General features: G+C 43.8%; 1 protein-coding gene across 2 annotated transcripts in view; it reads right to left on the bottom strand.

The window, feature by feature from the left end:
* LOC146337421 (cytochrome P450 2F3-like) overlaps window positions 1–20,719 on the bottom strand; it is a 36,080-nt gene that overhangs the window by 11,702 nt on the left and 3,659 nt on the right. For both annotated transcript variants that reach the window (XR_014784962.1, XM_084814559.1), the window contains exons 2-4: window positions 3,466–3,628; window positions 2,642–2,791; window positions 1,386–1,546 (exon numbers count right to left, since the gene is read on the bottom strand). Coding sequence is in view for 1 of the 2 variants with exons in the window: in XM_084814559.1 (XP_084670685.1) it covers window positions 1,386–1,546; window positions 2,642–2,791; window positions 3,466–3,628 (474 nt within the window). In the remaining variant the exon portion in view is untranslated. The remainder of the gene's footprint in view (window positions 1–1,385; window positions 1,547–2,641; window positions 2,792–3,465; window positions 3,629–20,719) is intronic.

Consider the following 20,719-nt stretch of genomic DNA (forward strand, 5'->3'; position numbering starts at 1 on the left):
GTCACAGAGCCCCAGTTTATAATGCCTCCCCCCCAGTGCATTCACACAGCCATTTCTGATGGGGAAATGGATGCATATCCAGCCATCCTGAGAACATCTCAAGGGCCTGGCTGCTGGATCAGACCAGAGTGGGCCCACCTCGCCCAGAAGTGGCCAGTGGCGAGCCAGACACTTCTGGGAAGCCCACGAGCACAGCATGAAGGCAAGAGACCCCTGCTGCTAGCCCTCCCTCTCGGCATCTGGTATTGAGAGATACACTGCCTCTGCACATGGAGGTTCCATTGAATTATGGCCATTGGCACATACACGTGGATCTTCTTCCCCTTTGCAAATTGTAGTTGTCTGTTGCACATCCATCTGAACCAGAAAGGCGGGGGGAGTTATGGAGATCGTGCTTCTTTCCCTTGCAGCTTTCTGCTCAAAAAGGTGGGGATGGACAAGGTTCCCCCTCCCTCTCAAAGAACAAGTTTGCAGCTTAGGGACACTGTGAAATTTGGCTTTAGGACGGAAGCCCAGGCAGCACCCCTGGCACAGTGCCTTTCCGAAATTCGGGCTGGCATGCTGGCTGTGGCATACCCCTCCTGGATAGAGATAGCCTGGCCCCAGTTATCCATGCCCTGCTGTCATTCAGACTTGATTACTGCAATGTGTTCTACGTGTGGCTGCCCTTGAAGACTACCCAAACGCCTCAACGGTTCCAAAATAAGGCAGCCGGATTATTGGCTAGCACAGGGTACTGGGAACATAACTTGTCAGTATTAAAATATCTGCACTGGCTTCTGGTTTGTTTCTTGATTCAATTAAAAATGCTGGTCTTCTTGGCCCATGAAGCCTTAGGTGGCTTGGGGCGAGGATAGCGGAAGGGTCCCTGGCTTCCATGTGATCCTGTCCATGTGCTGAGGTCATCAGTGATCATCAGGGGCCTTGTTCTGGGACCTCTGCCTTTGGGAGGGTGGCTGCAGGAGACAGGGCCTTCTCCGTTGTGGCACCCTACAAGTGGAATAGGAGCATGTGGCTGGCTCCTACCCTGTTAGATTTTAGATGCAAGCTATAAACAATTTTGTTTTCCCCAACCTTTAATGGATAATGCTTTATTGTGCTGTTTTACTGTTTATTGTTCTACTGCTGGTTTTGTTTGTTTGCTGACATGGTTGCTGTGTTGTTTTTATGCTCTTTTAGTTTTAGTGGATTGCAATTGTTATGTTTCTGCTGTGGTTCTTGGAGGTTAGGTCTGTGTGGCTGTATGGACTCTGTGTTAAGAGGCAAGGAACCTCTGAGGACCATTTACTGGGGAGAAACAGCAGGAGAAAGCTGTTGTGCCCGTGTGCTGGGGACAACAGAATCTCTGCCCCCCAGTTTCCTCCCTCCCCAAGGCCTGGACTCACTTGTCCCCAGGTGGAGCTCATGAGCTTCCAGTTGCTGTTGATGAGGTCGAGCAACATGAGGAATTTCTTGTCTGTGTATTCAAAGCGGTCTCCAAAAACGAGAGTGCAGATTATGTTGGACCCAGCGCAGCTCAGGAAGAAGGTGGGGTCAAGGGGTTTGCCTGTGAATAAGCAGGTCTGAAGTAGAGATGTTTCAGAAATGCCTTTCATAGATACCTTCGCGGGACAGCCTCAGTAACCAACCTTCTCTCTTAAAATAGGACAGCCTTCATCTAAGGCCACACAGAAATTGTCATTTGAATTTAACATTTTTTCCCTAAGGTATTATTTCACGGAGTGAGGTTTATATTTGCCACAGTCCACATGACAAAACGTCTTTGCATCCTTCACAGAGCATGCTTAGATTGCTTTCAGTAGTGTGAATGGTTGGATGTGTCGTGCGCTATATTGTTCCAGAATATAATAAACATGCGCTCACAATGTTTGTCAACTGGACTACATAAATCAGATTTGAATGTACTTTAAATCTAGTATAGTGCTCATCAGGAGACTGAGTTGTCATCTTTTTTATTTTTATTTTTTTAGTAGCCTTGCTCTTGTGCCTGTAACTTTTAACAGAAGCCTGGAATTTAGTGAGTGGAATGTTTATTTTGGCTTTTCTACACAAGGCATTTATTGGGCACTCTTCATTTCTTATTCACAGTTGTTTATAGGTTCTTTCGATGATGCCATGACCCTCCAGTTTCACTTCTGTGTCTAAAGAGCACTTTCTGTGAGCTTTTTTTAGAGCAGGGAAAATGCTGCATTTAATTGTGAAAACAAAAGAAACCATTTTCTCACTTGTGCATTTGCACGATTCTGCTATCCCACAGGGATACCTAGAGGTTATATAGCAGAAAAGCAGGAAAGGAAACACTCTCTGTGTAGCGCTTGCATCTCAGTTCTGTGAGGAAACTGAAAGTAGACACAACAGATTAACAGCCTTGTGTAGAAAAGCTCTTGGTCTGAAACGATGGGAAAAGCAGCTTCTGCTAAATGATGTTGGCATGGCAGGCTGCTGCTAAAGGTACAGGAGTACAGACAGTGGAGCAAAACAAAGGCAACTAAGAGAGTAGATCCTGCAACATCCACAGAACGCCCAAGTTGCTCCCGTTCATTGGGGAATGGTGCCATGGGGGAATGAAGAGGCAACAGCCTGAGATCTCGTAGGGAAACCAGTGGGATGACCCCCCCCCCCCAAGTGCAACACAACCAACCCTGGGTTTTGCGGAACTCAGCCACCAGGAACTGGGCCTCCTCTTTGATCCTCTCCTCCATGGATCGCTTCCCCATTCCAAAGTTCTTGAACGTGGTGATGGCGAACCTGCGCAGCTGCTTCCAGCGCTCCCCAGTGCCGTACACGATCCCTGAGGGAAGAGCCAAGGGAGGCCAGGGATGAGCCTGCGGCCAGTGACACCGTGGCCTGGCAAGAAGCCTGGAACCACACGTGTCCCCCAGAGGCCAAGAGCCTCGGCTGGTGGCAGGGCTTTGCACATGCTCAGAGTCCTCCAGCTGAGCAGGGGCTGGCTGACGTGCAGGGGTACTGTGCGCTCAGCAAACAGCCTGCGCACAGCTTAATTTGCGCAGCCCTAGAACGGTACATGCACTCATGTGGCTAAGCCCCCTGCCCCTCCTGTGCAGCCCCATAGCCTGAATTAAGCCAGGATGAGTTGAGAACCCCCCAATATTCAGAGACCTGATGATCCCCGTTGCTGGTGGGTGATGGAGAGACTCAAACAGGTCTCCCTGGCCCTGATCACAGGGCTCGCGTTGACTTAGGTCTCAACAACTAAGCCTCTTTTCAATGCCAAAGTTCATCCCTGAGAACATATGAGGACACAATACAGTAGAGTTCCTTCGAACATGTACAGCGTGCCTTTCCCTCACAACTGACTGAGCAACCACCATTGTCAGTGTCACTGACACATCTGGGACAAGAGCTTTCAGGCCAGATGGCATGTCTTCCCCCAGGCAAGCTTGAGCTCCGGAACCTCTTCCTTTCAGAAAATGGCTCCTGTCGCCCCATCACCTCAGGTCTTACCATTTCCTTTGCTCCACATCTGGACAGCAGGGAAGTCACCTCGGCCACTGAACTCTTCTGCCCTGTCGATCAAAGCCTCTTTGAGCACCTGGTAGCCAGAGAGGACCACACAGGGCCGGGAGCCCAGGTAGAAGGTATACATCGGGCCATATGTCTTGCTGAGCTGGGAAGATGAAAGGAAGTGGGAAAGTGTGATAGGATATACGGTTTCAGTTGGGATTTTGGGGTGTGTGTGTGTTTGACTTCAGAGTTTCCTTTCAGGGCAAGTTGAGATTAAAAGAAGCCAAAACTGTAATATGAGCACCACAGACCAGTATCACAGGCATTTAAGGCCGCAATTTAGGTAGAAGTGCTTTATGGCTGCAAATGGCATAAAATATTGTTTTGTTATTAAACCCTAATAAAGACCCAGAGAAGCCAGATTCTTACTGACCTATATATCTTCTTAATGTACTATATTTGACCTTAGCTAAAAGGCTGAGAAGCGATATCCAAGATGGTGACGGAGTAGTAGCTTGTTTTGGCGTACCTCCCTATCTGCAGTATTTGCAGTATTTTATCCTTTTTGTAGCTCAGAAATTCCCATAAACTTATTGCCGTTTATGTTGGAGTTTATGTGCAATCCTTGGGTGATGAATGTTTAGCTCTTTGAGCAGTGAAAACATAGATACAAGTCTGCTTCGTCCTAGGAGCCGCAGCATCTGGGCTGGGGTGTGTGGAATGTTAAATAAAAAATAAAAGAAGATAAGACACCTGTAAAGCTTAGCAGAAGGTGCATGAAATTAGCACCTGGCATTGGAATTAAGTCCAATGGATGGGAACTGCAGTCTTTTTTGCTACCCCTACCAGCCATCGAGATTTTGCAGGACTTTGCCAAGGAGAGGCTCGGACTCGCTTTGGAATTGTTGTGGAATTAGGACAGTCTGGGTTTATTGGCTAAGGAGAGTTCGCTTTCTGACTGGCCTCCTCGTCCTTCCCTGTCGTCCCTGCTCCATGCCTTGGCCTGGGCCACTGCCCGCGTTTTTCTTCGTGTGATCTCCTGCTGCACAGAATTATTGGGAAGTCACTTGTGGCCTGCCTATGGATTAAGGACCCTTGCCCGTGGTCTCCTCCCTGTGGCAAACCAGAGCTTCTGGCAGGATCTGGCCCTTGAGTCCTGAATTAACATCTGCTGACAACTTTTACCTGCTCCATTTCCTCTGCAATGGTTTTCTTTGAATATTGTCCGTGTCCATTTAAGTTAGAGTGTTTGCGCTTATGCGTCAGTGTTTGTGTGCTTGCGGGGTTGAAACTTTTGAATGAAATGACCTGGTGAACCCCACAGTGCTGGCAACTAAGGTTGTATTTTATTTTAATGTGCTTGCTGGCCTAGCTCAAATTATTTTAATTTATTTCATTGTGAATTTTTTGCTTTGTCTTAATTTTTACTTATTTTAATTAAATTAATTTTAATTATCAAGTATGGTTCTCATGAGACAAGGGTGTAAGGCCTTGGGGATCTTCTTCCCCCCCCCGTGCCTGACCTTCCCCACTCCAAAAAGGAAACAAATAACAACCATTCCGCCCTTTTTTGCTTTAAAAGAGAAAGACGGCAGTAAGTCTCCCTGTTCTCATTCCACCTCATCTGTCTGCCCTAATATCTTGGATTGGTCTGTAAATTACATCCCTTGTAACGATTCTACCACACAGGATAGGAAAGGGGAAATTGATCTTGCAAAAGAAATTGCCCAAGCCAACATCGCACATGCTACAAGCACAAAAGAGCCCCTCCTGCGTGGCTGGGAGGGAACCATAGGACCTCTGTGTTTACTCTTGAATCTTCCCCTATCCTAACAGTGGAAATTCCTCCATTGGTGAAGAGTGAGCTTAAAGTGGGAATGGATCCTACTGAGGGTTTAAACCCTATCACTCACTTTAAGAACCAGATAGATTTCATCACTGAAGAAATGGACTTAACAAATAAATTTTTGGCAGAATGCTACTACAGTTTGTTAACTACCATGGCTGAGCTGATCCAGGGACTACAGAAGCAAGCAAGCTCCCAGAGAGTGAGCGACCAGAGCAAGCGAACAGGGGGAGCAAACAGGAGTTGGCCAGGGGAGTTGCAGTGGCAGAAGAGACAAAGGAGACAGAGGCTGAGAGGTAAGTGGGCTGCAGGAAGCCCAGGGGGCTGCCCTTTATCCTTCTGAGTGGCCGTGAGCTCACCAGGTGCTCCTGAGAGCTCCAACTGAATTGGGGGTGTGTGGCCTGAGTACTCCCAGCAGCTGAGTGGGCGGGAAGCCTCAGTCTGTTTCCCGCCTCCCAGCTGAGCTGAGCAGAGCAGAGCCGAGCAAGCTGCTCCAGCTGGTCCAGGGACTACAGAAGCAAGCAAGCTCCCAGAGAGCGAGCGACCAGAGCGAGCAGACAGGGGGAGCAAACAGGAGTCGGCCAGGGGAATTCGGCAGGGGAGGTCAAGGGGGAGGCCCCTAACATTTGTTTTATTTTTATTTTTTTCATGTTTTCATGTTTAATTTTTTTTTAACTAACTTTTTTTCATTTATTTGTCTTGTAACACACACTTCCACACCAGTGGGACTCTGCTTTTAACCTCTACTGAGCAGAGGAACAGGCACAGGCTAGTCTAGAACTATCACAAAGCTAGACACAAAAAGGGAAAAGAGGCTATGGAAGGACAAGACTCTCCAGTGGTGGTGACCTGCATGGTGTGTGCAATGTTTGTTTTCTTGCCTGAGAACAACATGGCCTACACCTGCAACAAGTGCAAGTTGATCACGCTGCTGGAAGAAAAAGTAAGCGGACTGGGGCGGCGACTGTCGACCCTCCGGGGAATAAGAGAACACGAAGAGTTCTTGGACAGAATGGGGGAACTACAGCAGCAAACGGAAGACCAGAAGCCTGAAGAGCAACAGCAAGATGAGGCAGTGGGAAATGCTGAGGTGAAGAAAAATGGAGTAGAGGATACTCCTTGGAAAAGGGTGACAGGAGAAGAAGAACTAGACGCCACTCTGCACCAGTGGAAGCAGTGGAGCTGTGGAACCGATTCCAGGTACTTGCGGATGAGACTGGAGGACAGCCTGCAGAGGAAGATTCACAGGGGAACCTGCATGAGATTGAGCAAGAGGCTAAAGGTCAGTCTAACAGAGGCGATGAAACCCAGGCCTACAAGAAGAGAAGAGTGGTAGTAGTGGGAGATGCCTTGCTGCGTGGGATCGAGACCCAAGTATGTCGCGAAGACCCGTGGACTCGCCAGGTATGTAATTTCCCGGGAGGACGGATTAGAGACGTGACTGAAAGGTTGCCTGCACTCATAAAGCCCACTGACAGGTATCCCTGTCTTCTCAGCCATGTGGGAACAAATGATACCGCCAAGTGGAGCTACAAAGAGATCACGTCAGACTTTGAAGCTTTGGGAAGGAAACTCAACAACTTTGGGGCCCAGATAGTTTTCTCATCCATCCTTCCAGTAGTTAGAAGAGGGATAGAAAGGGAACGAAAAATACTCCGGGTGAACGACTGGCTACGAAGGTGGTGCCAACGAGAGAGATTTGGATTCTAGGACCACAGGCTATAATTCCTGGAAGATGGGCTGTTGGCAAGGGACGGGTTGCACTTCACAAAGGAGGGGAAGAATGTGTTTGGCCACAGCATGAAGAACTTCATCAGGAGGGCTTTAAACTGAATCCTACGGGGAAGGGAGATGTAATGTTGGGGGTAACAATGGACGTAAGCGCATGCACTGCAACAGAGAGAGCTGCTCTGATAGCGCCCAATAACAGTCTTCAGACACATGTAGGAAGAAAGCCAGACTATGAAGCACATGGTCTTCGATGTCTATATACTAATGCCCAGAGTATGGGAAACAAACAGAACAAACTTGAACTCTTAACACAGGAGGGAAATTATGGAGAAGCTCTATACAGTCAGTAAAAACAAGACCTGGAGCTGACTGTGGCTCAGATCATGAGCTTCTTGTTGCAAAATTTCAGCTTAAATTGAAGAATGTAGGGAAAACCACTAAACCATTCAGGTACGACCTAAATCATATCCCTTATGAATATACAGTGGAGGTGAGGAGTAGATTTAAGGGATTAGACCTGATAGACAGAGTGCCTGAGGAACTATGGACGGAGGTCCGTAACGTTGTTCAGGAGGCAGCAACTAAATCCATCCCAAAGAAAAACAAATGCAAGAAAGCAAAGTGGCTGTCTGAGGAGGCTTTACAAGTAGCTGAAGAAAGAAGGGAAGAGAAAAGCAAGGGAGAAAGGGGAAGATATATCCAACTGAATGCAGAGTTCCAGAGAATAGCAAGGAGAGACAAGAAGGCCTTCTTAAATGAGCAATGCAAAGAAATCGAGGAAAACAACAGAATGGGAAAGACTAGAGATCTCTTCAAGAAAATTGGAGATCTCAAGGGAACGTTTTGTGCAAAGACAGGCATGATAAAGGACAAAGAAGGCAGGGACCTAACAGAAGCAGATGAGATTAAGAAGAGGTGGACAGAATACACAGAAGAACTATACAGGAAAGATCTGAATGTCCCTGATAGCCATGAGAGTGCGGTCACTGAACTTGAGCCGGACATCCTAGAGAGTGAAGTCAAGTGGGCCTTAGGAAGCATTAGTAACAACAAAGCTAGCGGAGATGACAGTATTCCAGCTGAGCTATTTAAAATCCTAAAAGATGATGCTGTTAAAGTGCTGCATTCAATATGCCAACAAATTTGGAACACTCAACAATGGCCGCAAGACTGGAAAAGGTCAGTTTACATTCCAATTCCAAAGGAGGGCAACGCCAAAGAGTGTTCAAACTACCGCACAATTGCGCTCATTTCACATGCCAGCAAGGTGATGCTCCAAATCCTACAAGCTAGGCTTCAGCAGTATGCGAACCAAGAACTACTGGAAGTACAAGCTGGGTTTCGAAGAGGCAGAGGAACTAGAGATCAAATCGCAAACGTTCGCTGGATCATGGAGAAAGCAAGAGAATTCCAGAAAAACGTCTATTTCTGCTTCATTGACTACGCTAAAGCCTTTGATTGTGTGGATCACAACAAACTGTGGCAAATTCTTAAAGTGATGGGAGTACCAGACCACCTTACCTGTCTCCTGAGAAACCTGTACGAGGGTCAAGAAGCAACAGTAAGAACCAGACATGGAACAACCGAGTGGTTCAAAATTGGGAAAGGAGTACGACAAGGCTGCATACTGTCGCCCTGCTTATTTAACTTATATGCAGAGTACATCATGAAAAACGCCGGGCTGGATGAATCACAGGTCGGAATTAAGATTGCTGGGAGAATTATCAACAACCTCCGATATGCAGACGATACCACCCTAATGGCAGAAAGCGAAGAGGATCTCAACAGCCTCTTGTTGAGGGTGAAAGAGGAGAGTGCAAAAGCTGGTTTGAAACTCAACATTAAAAAAACGAAGATCATGGCATCTGGCCCCATCACTTCCTGGCATATGGAAGGGGAAGAAATGGAAGCAGTGACAGATTTTACTTTCTTGGGCTCCAAGATCACCACAGACGGTGACTGTAGCCATTAAATTAAAAGACGCTTGCTCCTTGGGAGGAAAGCTTTGGCAAACCTAGACAGCATAGTAAGAAGCAGAGACATCACCTTGCTGACAAAGGTCCATCTAATCAAAGCTATGGTTTTCCCAGTAGTAATGTATGGCTGTGAGAGCTGGACTATAAGGAAGGGTAAGCGCTGAAGAATTGATGCTTTCGAACTGTGGTGCTGGAGAAGACTCTTACGAATCCCCTGGACTGCAAGGAGGTCAAAGCAGTCCATCCTAAAGGAAATCAACCCTGAGTGCTCATTGGAAGGACAGATACCGAAGCTGAAGCTCAAATATTTTGGCCACCTAATGCAAAGAGAAAACTCTCTGGAAAAGACCCAGATGCTGGGAAAGACTGAAGGCAAAAGGAGAAGGGGACGACAGAAGATGAGATGGCTAGATAGTATCACCGATGCAATGGATATGGACTTGAGCACGCTCCAGGAGAGAGTGCAGGACAGGAAGGCCGGGCGTGCTATGGTCCATGGGGTCACGAAGAGTCGGACACGACTGAACGACTGAACAAAGGTATAACTGAGACTTGGTGGGATGACTCTCATGACTGGAATACAGCAATTGAAGGATATAACTTGTTCAAAAAGAACAGGAGGAACAGAAAGGGAGGTGGGGTTGCACAGAAATACAGGAGGACGAGCTTGGTAGCCCCATTGAGAGCATCTGGATCAAAATAAATGGAACAAAGAATAAAAGGAACTTGGTGGTTGGAGTGTACCACCGGCCACCCAATCAAGGAGAAGATGAGGATTAAACTTTTGAAAAGCAAATAGCCAATGTTTTAAGGAAGCATGATGTAGTAGTAATGGGGGACTTCAATTTCCCCGATATTTGTTGGGAGACACATTCTGCAAAACATGGCCCCTCCAGGAAATTCCTGACTTGTGTGGCGGATAACTTCCTCCTACAGAAAGTAGAGGAAGGAACTAGAGGAATGGCTATCCTTGATTGATCCTAACCAACAGAGATGACTTAGTGGATAAAGTAGCAGTTACAGGAACTCTGGGGGAAAGCGACTATATTATACTTGAGTTCTTGGTTCTAAGGGAAGCAAAAGCCGAGTGTAGTCAAACGCGTACCCTGGATTTTAGGAGAGCTGATTTTAATAAACTCAGAACAATGATCAGTAAGGTCCCATGGCAAGCGACGCTAACGAGAAAAGGAGTCCAAGATGGGTGGGAGCTTTTAAAAAAGGAAATTCTCAGGGCACAATTACAAACAATTCCAACAAGAAGAAAAGGTGGAAGACAACAGAAGAAGCCAATGTGGCTTCACAAAAAGCTTAGGGATGACCTGAAAACAAAAAAGGACACATATAGGAAGTGGAAAGAAGGCCAAGTAACAAAGGAAGAGTACAGGCAGATAGCACAGAATTGCAGGGATGGCGTCAGGAAGGCTAAAGCTGAGAACAAGCTGAGGTTAGCGAGGGATGCTAAAAGCAACAAAAAGGCTTTCTTCAGCTCCGTGCATAGTAAAAGGCAGAGGAAAGAAATGGTGGTTCAGCTATTAAATAAGGATGGCAAAATGATAACAGATGACAAAGAAAAGGCAGAGGTGCTCAATCCCTACTTTGGCTCAGTCTTCTCCCAAAAGAGGGTCTATGACCCCCCTGGCAAAGGTGAAGTGCAGGCTGAAGGGGCAGGATTGCAGTTTGAGATCGATAGGCATATGGTCAAGGAACACCTAATGACTTTGAATGAGTTCAAATCTCCAGGGCCAGATGAACTGCATCCTAGAGTAATAAAGGAACTGGCAGAAGAACTCTCAGAACCGCTGTCTCTTCTCTTTGAGAAATCATGGAGGACGGGGGAAGTGCCAGATGACTGGAGGAGGGCTAATGTTGTCCCCATCTTCAAAAAGGGTAAAAAGGAGGAGCCTGGGAACTACAGACCAGTCAGTCTGACATCAATCCCTGGGAAAATTCTGGAGCAGATGATAAAGCAATCCATCTGGAAGCACCTTGACAACAATGCAGTGATTACTCAAAGCCAACATGGATTTGTCAAAAACACGTCCTGCCAGACGAATCTGATCTCATTTTTTGATCAAGTAACCTCCCTTGTGGACCATGGGAAAGCTGTAGACATCATATACCTCGACTTCAGCAAAGCTTTCGACAAAGTGCCCCATGATCTCCTGATGAGCAAAATAGCTCAAAGTGGGCTAGATGAAACAATGATCTGGTGGATCCACAGTTGGCTACAGAATCGGACTCAAAGAGTGCTTATCAATGGGACCTACTCAAACTAGGGAGAGGTAACGAGTGGGGTACCGCAGGGCTCAGTCCTGGGCCCAGTGCTCTTCAACATTTTTCTTAATGACTTGGAGGGGGAGGTGCAGGGAATGCTGATCAAATTTGCAGATGACACAAAATTGGGCGGGATAGCGAATACTTTGGAAGACAGAAACAAAATTCAAAGTGATCTGGATAGACTGGAGCACTGGGCAGAAAACAACAGAATGACATTTAATAGGGATAAATGCCAAGTTCTGCACCTAGGAAAAAGAAACCAAATGCACAGTTACAAGATGGGGGATACGTGGCTCAACAACACTACAAGTGAGAAGGATCTTGGAATTGTTGTGGATCACAAGCTGAATATGAGCCAACAATGTGATGTGGCTGCAAAAAAGGCCAATGCTATTTGGGGCTGCATTAATAGAAGCATAGCCTCCAAATCCCGGGAAGTACTAGTTCCCCTCTACTCAGCACTGGTTAGGCCTCATCTGGAGGACTGTGTCCAGTTCTGGGCACCACACTTGAAGAAGGATGCAGACAAGCTGGAGAGGGTTCAGAGGAGGGCAACAAAGATGATCAGAGGACTGGAAACAAAGCCCTATGAAGAGAGACTGAAAGAACTGGGCATGTTTAGCCTTTAGAAGAGAAGACTGAGGGGAGATAGGATAGCGCTCTTCAAGTCCTTGAAAGGTTGTCACAGAGAGGAAGGCCAGGATCTCTTCTCGATCATCTCAGAGTACAGGACACGGAATAATGGTCTCAAGTGACAGGAAGCCAGATTCCAACCGAACATCAGGAAATATGTCCTGACTGTAAGAGCAATACGACAATGGAACTGATTCCCTAGGGAGGCGGTGGGCTCTCGCACATTGGAGGCATTCATAGAATCAAAGAATAGTAGGGTTGGAAGGGGTCTACAAGGCCATTCAAGACAAGGCTGGACAGCCACCTGTCAGCGATGCTCTGACTTGGATTCCTGCACTGAGCAGGGGGTTGGACTCGATGGCCTTGTAGGCCCCTTCCAACCCTACTATTCTATGATTCTATTGAAGCACAGGGGCATGCTGCACTTTCTCTGTACCAGCTGAAGGTGTCATGCATACATGACTCCCGCTTACCTAAAAAGTGTCTTTTAGAACAACTGCAAACACCAAGATCTTGGGTAAAATCTGTAAGACACATTTTATATAACTATGGGATTAGTACAGATGTTTTGCCCTCTTCTAACACTGACAGAGTAAAACAGCTCTACAAGGAAAGGATTTCCCTATATGCACAATGTCGAGATCTACATTCCATCTCCAATATGTCGTTCTCGAGCCGGTATCCCCTGTATAAAACAGCATATGGCTTGGAGTGCTACTTCACTCTGCTCCTGTTGCTCCCCTAAGAAAATCATTTACAGCCCTGTGAGTACAGAGCACACCCTCTGCCTTCCTGGATGGAAGATTTTTAAAAGTCATATTCCATCTACAACTTTGTATATGCGAGTCCGGTGAGGTTGAGGATATTGATCACTATCTCCCCTGTTGCTCCCTCTATGAGTCCCCAAGAGCCAAATTCCTCCAGTATACTCTTAATTCTTTGGAAAATAGATCCCCTATGGAACAGGTTTGCTCTTTGCTGGCAGGTAATGATGATTACAGGTTGTCAAATTTGCTTGTGCTGCCGGGAAGGTGAGGGCAAGGCATTTGACTGCTCTTGCCAGCCAATCTTAGGGGAAGGCTTGTGCCTATGGTACTGTCTGGGGGGGGGGGGGTGTCACTTTCTTGTTTTATTATAAATATTTTAATTCTCCTCCTTTGTATTCTTACTGTAATGTATTTTATCAATGTTTTCTTTTTTTCTGGTCATGTATTTTAATTGTTATTTTAACTTGAAATTGTGATGGCCTTTGGTTCTAAACAATAAAGATTTATACTTACTTAGATGTAGACTATAAAACTTTTGCTTCCATTTGGGCTAATAGACAAAAGAAAATTTTAGGTAAGGTGATTCATCAGTATGGCTTCCTACCACATTGGTATATAGCTGATCCTATAAGAAGATGATTTAGTATAATAGAATACAGTAAAAAAATGTATTCCCCTTTAGCAGTCACAGCACTTGATCTATACAAAGCCTTTGATAGTGTAAATTTTAAATTTTTATTTCATGCAGCAACAATGTACAAATTTGACCCTCATTTTCAGCATATATTAAAACTGATAAAATTGTTGTTTATCTCGAGACTCCAGTCATGGGTTCCAGCCTTGATGAAATTGATTAATACCTTTGGTGAATTGTCCAGCTATTCAATTAATTGGTCAAAGTCAGAAATAATGCTGATTGGAGATAGGGTATTATCTATCTAATAATTATCTATATAAAATAACTATCTAGTTTATTAGCCAGCTGGCAATTTCGACAGTGCCCAGAGTTCATTACTTACTTGGGAATAATTATCCCTAGGGACATATCTCAAATGACTAGGTTACATTTAAATAAGTTGATTACTGATATTTCATGAGATATAGATAGATGGGCATCTTTAAAGTTGAGTTTATGGGGTAAGGTGAATACAGTTAAGATGAATACCATACTTCAAATTATTTATGTTATACGTGAGATCCCTATATTTATACCTGGCAAATATTTCCAAGAACGTAATGCTTTGTTTTGTAAATTCTTTTGGGGTTCCTTTCCACCAAGAATATCTTTTAAAAGTATGCAACTTCCAATTAATGAAGGCGGGTATGGTTTTCCGGATCTAGCTATGTACCATCAGGCCTATTTGATGACCTCTGCTTGGTCTTTTCCACTCAGATTAGATTTTCCACCTTGTCAGTGTTGGAATCTTCTTGTCTGGAGCCTCTCTCCAAATGGATGGCATTAGGCTCTTGGCATATTAAGGCAGACCGAGCTCCTCCCACAATTTTGGCAGTTAGAGAAGTTTGGCATATAATGTCATGTTAATTGCAGTTTTACCCATTTTGCCATGCTAAATTGACTTTATGGGGCAATCCAGATGTGAGTATTGGCAAGAAAATGTTCTTATGGCAGACCTGGACAGATTACTCTGGATCAGTTAGCGGGGGTTGATGATGAATTTTTGTTATTTTCAACTTTGCGAGATCAATTTGATTTGCTTGCTACAATGGAATGGCAGTACTTGCAATTGAAACGTTTCTTGGTATCTAGATTTAGTCCAGCAGTTTTTACTGCTTCGAAGTCTCCTTCGCTATTGGAAATACTTATTGAAGCTCATCAGACATATCGACCCATGATTCATGTTTATAAACATTTATTATCAATGAATAAATATGACACAAGTGGTTTACAGCAGGAATGGAACAGGGAATTGGATCGTCCTATTTTGTTTAATCAATGGACTGCCGTCTTGGCGTCTGCATGGGACATTTCAAAGAATCTTCGGTTACGCCTTATTCAGCAAAAACTTTTGTTTCGGGTCTATCGGACGCCACAACATCTTTTTAATAAAGGTTTGTCAAATTCGGCTAATTGTTGGAGGTGTAATACAGTCACTGCTTCTCTTATCCATATGTTTTGGAAATGCCCAGTGGTTGCCTCCTTTTGGGAGGAAGTTATTATATGGATAAATTTTGTATTGGAAAGCTCTTTAATATTTACTGACGTAAATGTTCTTTTAAATTATTTACCTGCTTCTTGGAATGTAACACATGGTCAAGTAAATGGATTTTTTGTGCCCTTTTGGTTGCTATAAGACTGATACTATGATACTGGAAGGATAAAAGGTCACCGTTTATAATGCAATGGACTGAAGACTTAACAACAGTAGCAACATTTGAAAGAGTGGTATATAGGTGTAATTTGCAAATGGACTTATATGTCAATGTCTGGTCCGCTTTTACTGAAGTTTGTTGTTGTTCAGTCGTTCAGTCGTGTCCAACTCTTCGTGACCCCATGGACCATGGCACGCCAGGCCTTCCTGTCCTGCACTCTCTCCCGGAGCGTGCTCAAGTCCATATTCATTGCACCAGTGATGCTATCTAGCCATCTCATCCTCTGCCGTCCCCTTCTCCTTTTGCCCTCAGTCTTTCCCAGCATCAGGGTCTTTTCCAGGGAGTTTTCTCTTCGCATTAGGTGGCCAAAATATTTGAGCTTCAGCTTCAGTATCTGTCCTTCCAATGAGCACTCAGGGTTGATTTCCTTTAGGATGGACTGATTTGACCTCCTTGCAGTCCAGGGGACTCGTAAGAGTCTTCTCCAGCACCACAGTTCGAAAGCATCAATTCTTCGGCGCTCAGCCTTCCTTGTAGTCCAGCTCTCACAGCCATACGTTGCTACTGGGAAAACCATAGCTTTGATTACGCGGACCTTTGTCGGCAAGGTGATGTCTCTGCTTCTCACTATGCTGTCTAGGTTTGCCATAGCTTTCCTCCCAAGGAGCAAGCGTCTTTTAATTTCATGGCTACAGTCACCGTCTGCGGTGATCTTGGAGCCCAAGAAAATAAAATCTGTCACAGCTTCCATTTCTTCCCCTTCTATATGCCAGGAAGTGATGGGGCCAGATGCCATGAGTTTTTTAATGTTGAGTTTCAAACCAGCTTTTGCACTCTCCACTTTCACCCTCAACAAGAGGCTCTTGAGATCCTCTTCGCTTTCTGCCATTAGGGTGGTATCGTCTGCGTATCTGAGGATGTTGATAATTCTCCCGGCAATCTTAATTCCAACCTGTGATTCATCCAACCCGGCATTTCTCATGATGTACTCTGCATATAAGTTAAATAAGCAGGGCGACAATATGCAGCCTTGTCGTACTCCTTTCCCAATTTTGAACCAATCGGTTGTTCCATGTGTGGTTCTTACTGTTGCTTCTGACCCTCGTACAGGTTTCTCAGGAGACAGGTAAGGTGGTCTGGTACCCCCATCTCTTGAAGAATTTGCCACAGTTTGTTGTGATCCACACAATCAAAGGCTTTAGCGTAGTGAAGCAGAAATAGACGTTTTTCTGGAATTCTCTTGCTTTCTCCATGATCCAGCGAAAGTTGGCGATTTGATCTCTAGTTCCTCTGCCTCTTCGAAACCCAGCTTGTACTTCCAGTAGTTCTCGGTTCGCATACTGCTGAAGCCTAGCTTGTAGGATTTTGAGCATCACCTTGCTGGCATGTGAAATGAGCGCAATTGTGCGGTAGTTTGAAGACTCTTTGGCGTTGCCCTTCTTTGGAATTGGAATGTAAACTGACCTTTTCCAGTCTTGTGGCCACTGTGGAGTGTTCCAAATGTGTTGGCATATTGAGTGCAGCACTTTAACAGCATCGTCTTTTAGGATCTTAAATAGCTCAGCTGGAATACTGTCATCTCCGCTAGCTTTGTTGTTACTAATGCTTCCTAAGGCCCACTTGACTTCACTCTCTAGGATGTCCGGCTCAAGTTCAGTGACCGCACTCTCATGGCTATCAGGGACAGTCAGATCTTTCCTGTATAGTTCTTCTGTGTATTCTTTCCACCTCTTCTTAATCTCATCTGCTTCTGTTAGGTCCCTGCCTTCTTTGTCCTTTATCATGCCCGTCTTTGCACAAAATGTTCCCTTGAGATCTCCGATTTTCTTGAAAAGATCTCTAGTCTTTCCCATTCCCCCCCCCTTTTTTTCCTTTCTTGAATATTCTAATATTTGATACTGAGGATTTTAGAATATATTGTTGTATTTTTATTTTATTTTGTTTTTGTTATGTTTTCTGTTTGTTTCATTTCGTTAAAATGCACAATACAAAAATTGAAAAAAATATTAAAATTGATTTATGTCCCCTCCGTGGCTACCATTGAGTTTAATAACTTTGAATCACAACCTTTTTGGATTGCATACGGAACAAAGCAGGGATGTCCGCTCTCAGCATTACTTTTTGTTATGGTAATAGAATTTTGGGCTGATAGATTAAGAAATAATGCACAGATAAAAGGAATAAAACTACAGGGACAAAAACAGCTTATTAGCCTATATGCAGACAACATGATTTTAATGTTAACAGACCCAACAACTTCATCAGGTGAATTACAAGATGAGTTACAACAGTTTTATCTGGACTGAGGGTCAGCTCTGACAAATCAGACCTTCTCCGTTTAAATCTAAAACCTAATGATCATCTATATATATCTAAAAAGTTAGGAATTCCCTTAGTGCAACGTTCATTTAGGTATTTAGGTGTTCAAGTTACAAGAAATTTTTCCAAATTGTTTTGTTATAATTATGGCAAATTATGGAAAAAAGTTAAGAAAGATCTGAATAATTGGAGTAAACTACCATTCTCACTTTCACGTAGAATTTCTTTAATAAAAATTCTGGTACTGCTGAAATGTATATATTTATTTTATGTACTTCCCATTGAAATCCCGCCACAATGGTTCAAAATTTGGCAACAAAAATTGGAGGGTTTAAAAAAAAAAAAATTAAGAAGAAGAAACCACCAAATAATTAAGACTTTTCGGTATAGACTTATTAGAGAGGGAGGTTGGGGGATCCCATGTCTAAAGCTTTATTATGAAGCATTCCAGATCCACCATTTGCTCTCAATACTGGCAGTTAGGAAAGAAAAAGCAAAACAATGGGTAAGAATAGAGCAATCTTTGCTAAAAAGGAGAATTTTTATACTATACCATATTTAAAAAACAAAACTGATAAAACAGAGCATGCAAATTCCTCATTCGATATTAAAACCAGTTTAGAAAGTATGGACATTTTGGAAGAAAAAATTGATTCCTGGGATTTCTTCTCTTCTCCTCATCAGCAGACACCCAGATTGTCATTCCAATTATAGATTAAAATTAAAGAAATTTTATAAGAGGTAAATCTAAGGAAATTGCAAGATTATTATGTAAACAGACAACCTCTCTCCTGGGATTATTGGAGGAATAATGTACAAAATAGCAGGATAACTTGGATGATGTGGTATCAGCTTAGTTCCTTTATTAGGGGAGAAAATATAAAATGGCAAGGATGTAGGGAACTAACCAATTTTGAAAAATTAATGCAGAGTATTTCAGGAGAGGAAATAGGTGTGGTTTCACAATTATATAAAATGTTAATTGAGATTGATATGGGATCTAAAATAAATTTTAAAAGAGTATGGGAAATGGAATGGAATGTAGATAGTCAGGTTGCTTATCTGTAACTGGAGTTCTTTGAGTGGTCATCTGTGCATTCATACATATGGACTCTGTGCCTGTGTGGAGCTTCGATTCGGGAAACTTCTATAGCTGAGGATTGGTGGGAACCCCTCCCCCACCATCCCACTGTGCATATTCCAGCGGGGTTCCTGCTCAATCTCTCAGTTCCAAGGAGACCGCCAATTATGGCCCCTTAACACGGGGGAACTCAGGGACCAAAACCAAGATGATCTTGACACGGAAGCGGCGATGGTGGGTGGGTTGTGTGAATGCATGGATGACCCCTCGAAGAACTCCAGTTACAGGTAAGCAACCTGACTTTCTTCCTCGTGGTCTCTGTGAATCACACATATGGGCAAATAACAAGCTTATGTACCCGGAGGTGGGTCGGTGTCCTCATCGAAGAACTTCTGACAGGATTGTGAGAAAGCTGCAAAATTTTGGGAGAGGATATTTAATGAAATATCACTTATTTTGGGAAAAGAGATTTCCAAAACACCTGAGTTGGTTTTACTCAATCTGTACCATTGGGAAAATCAAAATGTATTGAATAAAAATTTGGTAGGTTTTTTGTTAGCTGCAGAAAGATTGCTAATAGCCAGGAAACGGAAAGACGCAAAGGGCTTAACTATCGCAAGTTGTTATAACATAACATGGGAAATTGCCCTTTCAGAAAAACTCATAGCAAAAACTGAGAATTATAAAGGGCGTAAAAAAGAAGGAATCATTTCATGTAGACTGCCGACCTTTTATTATACATATACATTATAAATATATCCACAATGACGACTAAAGCACCCAGCACATTTGAAACACTTTGGTGAAGTTGAAGAAATAAGTTAATTAAATTTATATATTATGTATTAATTTTCATCGAGGATAATATGTGTTTATGCTTAAGGACTCACCTTGCTGATTGGGTTTAACAAAATTTTCCTAGCAGGTTGTTGTGGGGTGTGGGGGTGGGTTATTGTTTTTTTTTTCATTTTGTATTGTTTTGGGTGTCAGTGAATTGAAATGGACTGGAATGGGCCACTTCACATCAAATGACCACCAGATCTACTACTGTGGACAAGAGGACCACAGAAGAAATGGAGTAGCCTTCATAATTAATAATAAAGTGGCTAAAGCAGTGCTTGGATACAATCCAAAAAATGACAGAATGATCTCAATTTGAATTCAGGGTAAGCCATTTAACATCACAGTGATCCAAATATACGCCCCAACCACAGATGCTGAAGAAGCAGAAGTAGATCAGTTCTATGAGGATCTGCAGCACCTACTGGATAGTATGCCAAACAAAGATGTTATTTTCATTACAGGAGACTAGAATGCTAAGGTGGGTAGTCAAACGACACCTGGAATTACAGGCAAGCATGGTCTGGGAGAACAAAATGAAGCGGGACATAGGCGGATAGAATTTTGCCAAGACAACTCACTGTGCATAACAAACACTCTCTTCCAACAACCTAAGAGATGACTTTATACATGGACTTCACCAGACAGTCGACACCGAAATCACATTGACTACATCCTTTGTAGCCAAAGGTGGTGAACATCCATGCAGTCGGTAAAAACAAGACCTGGAGCTGATTGTAGTTCAGATCACGAACTTCTTATTGCACAATTTAGAATCATACTAAAGAGAATAGGGAAGACCCACAGATCAGTTAGATATGAGCTCACTAATATTCCTCATGAATATGCAGTGGAGGTGAAGAATAGATTTAAGGGACTAGATTTAGTAGATAGGGTCCCAGAAGAACTATGGACAGAAGTTCGCAACATTGTTCAGGAGGCGGCAACAAAAAATGTCCCAAAGAAAAAGAAAACCAAGAAGGCAAGATGGCTGTCTGCTGAGACACTGGAAGCAGCCCAAGAAAGAAGGAAAGCAAAAGGCAACAGTGATAGGGGGAGATATGCCCAATTCAATGCAAAATTCCAGAGGTTAGCCAGAAGAGATAAGGAGTTATTTTTAAACAAGCAATGCGCGGAAGCGGAAGAAGATAATAGAATAGGAAGGACAAGAGACCTCTTCCAGAAAATTAGAAACGTCGGAGGTAAATTCCAGGCAAAAATGGGTATGATCAAAAACAAAGATGGCAAGGACCTAACAGAAGCAGAAGAGATCAAGAAAAGGTGGCAAAAATATACGGAAGATCTGTATAGGAAGGATAATAATATCGGGGATAGATTTGACGGTGTGGTCAGTTAGCTAGAAGAGTGAGGTTGAATGGGCCTTAAGAAGCATTGCTAATAACAAGGCAGCAGGAGATGACGGTATCCCAGCTGAACTGTTTAAAATCTTGCA

The sequence above is a fragment of the Heloderma suspectum genome, chromosome 10, assembly GCF_057233095.1.
Source record: "Heloderma suspectum isolate Gila_16-S chromosome 10, 16-S_ref, whole genome shotgun sequence".
Classification (NCBI taxonomy): Eukaryota; Metazoa; Chordata; class Lepidosauria; order Squamata; family Helodermatidae; genus Heloderma; species Heloderma suspectum.